The sequence below is a fragment of the Charadrius vociferus genome, unplaced genomic scaffold, assembly GCF_000708025.1.
Source record: "Charadrius vociferus isolate BGI_N301 unplaced genomic scaffold, ASM70802v2 scaffold282, whole genome shotgun sequence".
Taxonomy (NCBI): domain Eukaryota; kingdom Metazoa; phylum Chordata; class Aves; order Charadriiformes; family Charadriidae; genus Charadrius; species Charadrius vociferus.
This window is the reverse complement of record NW_009647731.1, coordinates 9,540,404-9,548,705: the sequence shown is the minus strand read 5'-3', so window position 1 is coordinate 9,548,705 and position 8,302 is coordinate 9,540,404. Positions and strand designations below refer to the sequence as shown.

General features: G+C 46.4%; 1 protein-coding gene across 1 annotated transcript in view; it reads left to right on the top strand.

Moving 5' to 3' along the window:
- Positions 1 to 23: 23 nt before the first annotated feature.
- The window catches only part of PRDX3 (peroxiredoxin 3), a 13,390-nt gene continuing 5,111 nt past the window's right edge, over positions 24 to 8,302 (top strand). The window contains exon 1 of the mRNA XM_009881650.1: positions 24 to 113. Coding sequence (XP_009879952.1) covers positions 24 to 113 — 90 coding nt within the window. The remainder of the gene's footprint in view (positions 114 to 8,302) is intronic.

The following is an 8,302-nucleotide window of genomic DNA, read 5'->3' as shown; positions in this document are numbered from 1 at the left end:
GAGCGGGGGGAGGCCGCGGAGCGATGCGCGGAGCGTTGCGCGGAGCAGCCCTGGTACCGGGCGCCACCCCGCGGCAGCGGAGCCGGGCCGGGCCGGGGAGCCCGGCGCTGGAGGTACGGGCTTCTCGACTTTCCGGAGATCTTAAAAGGATCGAAGGAAGTAACCCGAGGGAATCGCATCTCCTCTGCCACACCGTTATTTTATTATTTTTTTTTTATCTTGATAAGCAGCTGCGTGAGACATCAGCCGCTTGTGGAAAGTTTGTGAATTTTAAGCTCTAGGTTCCAACATAAATTCTCTTCTGGCTAAATGGGAGAGATGCTCGTGGCAGCATGATTCGGATTTTCCTGGCAACAGGGTAGATCGATTCAGCAGGTCAGGCAAAGAAAGAGGAATAAAAACGACCCATTACTCTCACTAACACTCTTCCCCCATCTGTGTTTGCATTGATTAAACCCACGTGAAGCAAAATCAAATTAACAAGCACCTTCTTATAAGTGGAGCATAGATGCTACTTTTTCTTTTTTCTTCTTTTCCTATTGTACCAATCATATTTTTTTTCTACAGCCAGGCAGAAATGACTTGTGATAGCAGGACTTGCAGACTGCCTAGAACACATTTTCTGAACACAGGAAATAAATGCATTTCATGAATAATAGCTTGGGCATTAGAATAAAATGTCTATAATAAATGCCTTTTGTACCTGATTAAGTGTCAAGGGTTAGAACTTTGGAAGATACTGTGCATAGCAGGTGGCACTGCTGTGTACAATCTTTCACATCCTCTCTCCTATTTCTTCAGAAAATGTTCAGCCTCTGGAAGCCGTGCCATGTTGTGGTTACTTTCTTTGTAATGCCAAGTTCTATATAGCAGCAGTTGTGTCTGTAAGTACCGGAAGATTTTTCTCTGATTAAATAATTCTTAAGGGAAAAATTGCTTCCTGGAAACCAGAGCCTTAGCATAGAGATGAGGTTCCTAAGGAGTGCCTGCCCTGCTTGTTGTTTGACCACTTGTGTGCAAGGACTGATGCTCGTTTGTAAACAGAGCAGATTATGCTCAGGTTATAAGTGCATTTCACATCCCTGCCCAGCCTCCCACTTACAGTCATCCCAGGGACAACACAGGCATCAGAACATGGCTGGTGTTGGAAGACACAGTTATGCCTTTTTTTTTTTAATACAAGGTTTTTAACTCTACAAGCAACCCCTCTCTCCAAAGGAAAAATGAACACACGTGTCTCAGTCCCCATTTTGTGAACCAGCCCTTGCTGCAGCAGCAAGCCCAAATTCTGCTGACAGCAACAGAGTATCAGCGTGCTTGCCACATCCCAGGGTCAGGCTGGTCAGCGGGGAGGGATTTACCTTCATGGGAGACTCCAAAATGAAGAGGGAAGATCTTGAAGATCTTAATTTGTGCTGCCCTTGGAAATCAGCATGTGAACCTGAGGGCTCTACTGCTCCTCTTTTATCTAGTATCTATATGTACCTTTATATACTCAAGTGGAAGGCACACACAGTCATCTGCAGTGTCGCCCTGTGGGACTCCAGCATGCCGATGTTGTCCTGTATACTTCGTGAACACTTATTTAATTCTTGAAAGGGTAAATAGATTTATCAGAAGAGTTACAACAGATCTATACAGTGTTCGGAAATCCCACGGAGCTACCTAGTGTTCATGAACGGTGCAGCTCTGAAGCACTCCACGTTCCTGGCAACCAAAGGCACAGTTACACAGTGCCTTCAGCAACGGGGGCAACAATCGAACGGAGTGTTGTGCTGCTGCCAGAGTGGTTATTTCAACTAAGCTGGATGACTTTGCATTGAAGTGGACTAGGAACAGTCACATAACTTAAATGTGGCTGAGTGCAGGGAGTGGAAAGCTGAGCTCTGCTACCGGACTGCTGAGATTCTGCAATAACATGTTTGTCTTAGTTACACATCTACAATGGAGAGCAGCAATTCTGACTTCATGTTTATCAGTAAGAACAATGGAGTGGGCTTTCTTACTGATTCTTGCAGTGTTTAACAAAATAAAACTTGTTTCCAATAAATCTGAGTCAATGGGGCATACTAGGACATGGAGGGAGGTGTGTTCACTAGCACAATGCCCTACTGTGAAAAACAAAACCAGTCTCCACTGCATCTCTCTTTTCTGCTAGTTTTTTAAGCCTGAATATACCACTGATACATAACAAGGGTCTGCTTCAGTGCAGTCCTCGGACGGATGGCCCCTTTTATGGATGTGGCTCCCCCATGGATTGCCAGAGCAAGTGCCACTGCACAGACCTACTCACCTTAAAGTCCATCAGCTGGGCTTTGCAGAACCCACTGCAGCACTGGAGTCTTACTTCATGACTTCTTCATAGCTGTTGGTATCTTCATTTTTGTGTCACCTGGAACACTGGTTCAGGAAAACAACAAAATTTAAAAATATTAGAAAGAGGTAGACTTATTTATATCTATTTTCTCTTGTGACAAACACAGTCCTTTAATTTCAAGGTATGTCCACACCTGATTTAATGGAGCAGTCAGGTTCTCTGTGAGTGAGGGAGAAAGACACAGGAGACCTGTGAGTCTGTTCCACTGCTTATCTTATTCTAGTCACTGTTGTAAACTCTGGTGCTGGAATACTCAAGCAGGGACTCAAAGACAGGGTGTCAGGGAAGGACCACAGGTCTTTTTTGCTGGCCTAAAGATCCTGATTCAGTCCTTGCTGGGAGAAAAAAGAAAATTTAGTCTGAATCATATGCAGAAGCAGCCAATTTTGGAAGGAAAAAAAAAAAGAGAGGCTACCAAAACCCAGTTAAACTCTGAAAAAAACGTGCTTTCTAAGGTGCTTAATGTGTTTTGTTGTTCTGCTTTTAAATAAAACATCTTCATCCAAAGTCAGGATCAGGAAAGGCTCAGAAAAAAATCTTTTTGAGTGCCAAACACCAGGATAAAGCAGGGCTGGCAGCCATCTTCCCTTTATGGGAAAAGAGAGGTTTGTAAATGAAACGCCAACACCGTGCGAGACCCAAATGCATCAGTGTAATAAGAATAGGAAAGCAGCAAGGCAGAGTGTGATATTCTGAGCCACTCTAAGGGATGAGTCATCGGTAGGGTGGGCTCACGCAGCTCCAGCCAGAAACACAGCAGCAACACACCCAGTTTTATCCTGCCACCACAGAAAAACCACTTAGCCTCAGCACAGCCTGCTTGAAATGTCTGGATAAGACCCCCCAGTGAACCAGATGTCAAAAAGGCTTTTGCCTATACTTATCAATTGGAAACATACCCTAACAGCAGCTATCTCCTAAATCCATGTTATAATATGCAATTAATGCAGTAAAGCCTGTTCACGATTAGCTCTAAGCTGGATTGTGTTTGGAATTGCTTCTGAAACTTATTTCTACAAACGGGCAAATTCTTTCGCCTCCTGCTGAGATTCGGTATCAGCAGGTGGGAGCACACAGGCCTATGAGAACGCATTTGCGGGCAGCTGTAACCTTTTACAGAGCCCCTTTGCGTAAGGACAGAGGCTGCCATCTACCAACAGCCATGGGGTGATGCATCATGTTGTCTAAACCGAACTTTTTGCTTTGGTTTAGATAAAAATGTTTATGCCTCTGTTGTTTCTTTCCATTTCCAAACCTTTTTCTTTTTTTTTTTTTTCCAGTTATCTATTTCCTCAAGGTAGAGGACAAATGATCATTACAGAATTTGAGCACATGGTATAAAATAACCTTCCAGAAGATGAGCAGATTTTAGTTTTTAAACAAGCAGACATACGCATCCCGTACTTTGCACAGAATCTGCCATTCAATGACCCATGGCAGCAAATCTGATTTGAGATTTGCTTACCCCTTTCATCAAGTTTAGCAAGAAGCGGCTATTTTTTCACTAATATTTTGTTGTGTTAATGATGGTCTTTCAAAGAGCTCTTTAAAAACTAACTCTCACAAAACAATAATAGTAACAACACACAAGCATTATCTAGCACTTTTTATCAATAAATCTCAATGTTTTTTACCAGAAAGGCATATTTAATTATTCCCAGAAAGGAAAAAAGAGGTACAAAGTGAGGGCAGGCAGGTAAGTATCCTAACCAAAAATAAAATTTACATCTCCCATTATCTGGTCAAGTGCCTTATCCACTGCTCTGCACCTTGTAACAATAAAAACTTCTCCTTAAAGCCTGCTGAAATCCCTGGGAAGTCTTTCAACAACTTCAGAGGTCTCAATTTGAATCAGGCTTAAAGACTCTAATACTTCACATCCAAACGCGTCTGTGCACTGCTGAGCTCGTGCTGCACCAGTATGAACCAGCAGTCCCTCACTGCAGAATGAGATAAGAGACTGGGGCCTGTCCAGCCAGGGAAAAGCCTGTGGGAGAGAGCAAAGCATACAACCAGCAAGATTTGGAAAAAGATGCGCATATAGTACTGCTTGGTAGATTTATTTTGAACTTTGGATGGCAAGAAGAACTAGGTTTAGCAGCTGCTCTAGCCTGTGCCAGAGCTGAGGAAAAAGGAACAACTCTTTTGCCAGGTGCGCTTTGGCAATGACAAGGTCTATCTTCCAATTGTAGGGATGCCCAGTAAAAAGCAAAATGGAAAATAAACCCCCTGTTAAATGGCAGTAGTTCAAGCTCTTGCCCAGAAGTCTGAGAAGCTGAATTATGCCGTCTTCATAACAAAGCATGAGCAATATTTCCCCACCTGCAAGCCAAGTGTTTAAACAAAGAGTTTTAAACAAAACGTAACTTTCCGGGGAGGGGGGAAGGACACCATTTTAGAATACATCAATTTAGAAGTTGTGAATAATCATCTGTGGGTGAAACAACCATCCTCAGGAAATCCTAGCAATAGCCTTTTTTTTTTTTTTTGCTGCCACAATACAGCTCCCACAGCTGAGGGAAAGGAACCGCTGTGGCCCAGCTGTCCCCAGGCACACAGTCTGCTGGGCGAGCACGTCCCTCCGTTTGAGGGGCTGTGCCACACCAGCAGCCGTGAACGCAGACGTGCCATTCTGCACTGCATTCCGGGAATCGACCCAGGTAATGGCTGATGTCTCTTTGCTCCTCTTCACCAACAGTCACTGCTCTGCAGGTGTCCCGGGCTCAGCCCCGCTCCTCACTGCTCTGCTGGCAGCTCTCAGCAGTGGCACAAAGACCTTCCAAATCTCTACCGCGGACACGTCTCTCAACAACCGCTCCTTCCCACTCCATCTCCCAGGGCTGCAGGCTACAGCACGGCTCACCCACACTGCATCTGACATATTTTGTAACATACAAATCGTTAACTCGCTTCCACTTTTAGGCTTTGAGGGGTTTTTAAGCAAGAATACCCCTAACTTTTAAGTAACAGACATGCAAATAAGCTGAGTATCTCAGCCATCCGGACCCACTCACTCAGCCAGTGACCTTCCCAGCAGAGTCCTCATCCAGCTCGCACTTTCAAGCAGCCCTGGTTCATCAGCAAGAGTCGAAACTCAACTCCTCTCTCACACACTTTCAGGTTTCCTTTAACGAAGCGCTAATGAGAAGCAAGGGGTACATAAGGTTCCTTGACTCCAAATCCGCTAGGTCAGTGCCTACATTTTCTTCCCCCTTATCTCACCGTGGCTACAGGAACAGTTTGCCTCTGCACCCTTGTGCAGGACACCTCCATCTTCATCACAAGCCCAGCCAGCCATCCAGTATCTCTGTGCACATATGAGCATATAACGTTATTCTGGAAGGTCTGCTGGGCACTATAGTTTTCAAGAAGATTATCAGAGCCACATTTCCAGCTGTCATTGGCTACATCCAGATGAATAAATTCAGGAGAGCCACAGAAAGGAACCAGCGAGTGAAACTGGTGATGATATTAAATGGTCAGATAGGTCTCAGTGTGCTTTTGCACAACACCGACTAACACTGCTGAAAACAGTTCCTGGGCATTTTAGAGAGTTAATTACTGGCTAATGACCAACCCGAACAGATAGTTGCACACAACCTCACTCTTTTGAAGGCTCAGAGAGTTTACTGTTACATAGGTGACCAGACCATGCCAGCCAGATCAGTACCAGGAATAAATTTGCTAATTTGTCCAGAAGTATAGATGCAGTATCCATTGAGCTCGTCCCAGGGGCCTGGGATGTAGCGGACAGTGCTCTGGCTGCCTTTGGCTTTGGCCCCAGATGCTAATGGCTGAGCTTATCCTGCCAGTGGAGCCAGACTTCTCTCTGGTTCACAAGCTGGGATCTCCCCTTCGTAAAAGGGTGTGGATATTTATAGATACGAATATTAAAACAGAAATTACCAAAACCCAGAAGTGAAACTGGGTTCAACTTGATTTGACTACTTAGATGAAGAAACACACCAAAAGAAGCTAAGAAAAGAAAAATGGACTTTGAGAAAGTGATTGATTTTCAGTACTCTGGGTCGTGCATGCTGCCTGTGCTGCTCCAAAGCACGTGGCCTAAAACAGGGAAGCGGGAAGCTGACATTTCTTGGTGAGGGTGATCTCTGTTGCTGCCACCATCAGGTGTTTAACAAAAATAGCCTGAGAAAACCTTGTACTGCTCCACTGACTGTTAAAGTAGCTCCTTTAGCCTGAATTGTGGGGGCTTGGGCTTCAACAGCAGACTCTCTGAAGCCCTCAGCTTCAGGGAAATAGGTTTGTGTGTATCAGGTGTCATAGAATCATAGAACGGTTTGGGTTGGAAGGGACCTTTAAAGGCCATCTAGTCCAACCCCCCTGCCATGGCCAGGGACATCTTCAACTTGATCAGGTTGCTCAGAGCCCCGTCCAACCTGACCTGCAATGTTTCCAGGGATGGGGCATCAACCACCTCTCTGGGCAACCCGGGCCAGTGTTTCACCACCCTCAGCGTAAAAAATGTTTTCCTTATATCTAGTCTAAATCAATCTTCCTTTAGTTTAAAGCCATTACCCCTTGTCCTATCACTACAGGCCCTGTTAAAAAGTTTGTCTCCATCTTTCCTGTAGGCCCCCTTTAAGTACTGAAAGGCCACAATAAGTCCTCCCTGGAGCCTTCTCTTCTCCAGGCTGAACAACCCCAACTCTCTCAGCCTGTCTTCGTAGGAGAGGTGCTCCAGCACACTGATTATCCTTGTGTCCCTGCTCTGGACCTGCTCTAACAGGTCCATGTCCTTCTTGTGCTGAGGGCCCCAGAGCTGGATGCAATACTCCAGGGGGGTCTCAGCAGAGCAGAGGGGCAGAATCACCTCCCTCAACCTGCTGGACACACTTCTTTTGATGCAGCTCAGGATATGGTTGGCTTTCTGGGCTGCTATCACACATTGTCTGCTCACATCCAGCTTTTCATCCATCAGTAACCCCAAGTCCTTCTTGGCAGAGCTGCTCTCAATCCCTTCATCCCCCAGCCTACATTGATACCGGGGATTGCCCTGATCCCGGTGCAGGACCCTGCACTTGGCCTTGTTGAACCTCATGAGGTTCACACGGGCCCACTACTTCAGCCTGTCCAGGGCCCTCTGGATTGCACCCCATCCCTTAGGCGTGTCAACCACAACACACAGCTTGGTGTTGTCCACAAACTTGCCGAGGGTGCACTCGATCCCACAATCTATGTCATTGATGAAGATATTCGACAGTCCTGGTCCCAATACGGATGCCTGAGGGACACTGCTTGTCACCAGTCTCCATCTGGACATTGAGCTGTTGACCACCACCCTCTGGATGTGACCATCCACCCAATTGCTCATCCACTGAACAGTCCACCCATCAAATCCATATCTCTCCAATTTACAGAGAAGGATGTTGGGGGGGACCATGTCAAAGGCCTTACAGAAGTCCAGAAAGATGACAGCCGTAGCTCTTCCCTTGTGCTCTGACGTAGTCACTCCATCGTAGAAGACCACGAGGTTGGTCAGGCAGGACCTGCCCTTGGTGAAGCCATGCTGGCTGTCTCGAATCACCTCCCTGTCCTCCATGTGCCTTAGCTTAGCTTCTAGGAGGAGCTGTTCCATGACCGAGGCACAGAGGTGAGGCTGACAGGGTCGTAGTTCCCAATATCCTCCTTTCTACGCATTTGAAAAATGGGTGCAATGCTTCCCTTTTTCCAGTCACCAGGGGCCTCGCCTGACACAATTAAGTGCGTGTGTGGGGAAATCAGGCCGCGACTTCAGTTGGCACCAGCTCCCGCCCGAGCGGAGCCAAGCAGGCACACGGCTACCGCCGCGTAATTGTTTAATTAGGATTAAACCGCTATACTCTCAGCCCGTTCGGCAAAACCCAGAGCCGACGGCGCCGGAAAAGTTCGTATCTGGAAGGTGCACAAGGCCCCGCCCCGCCC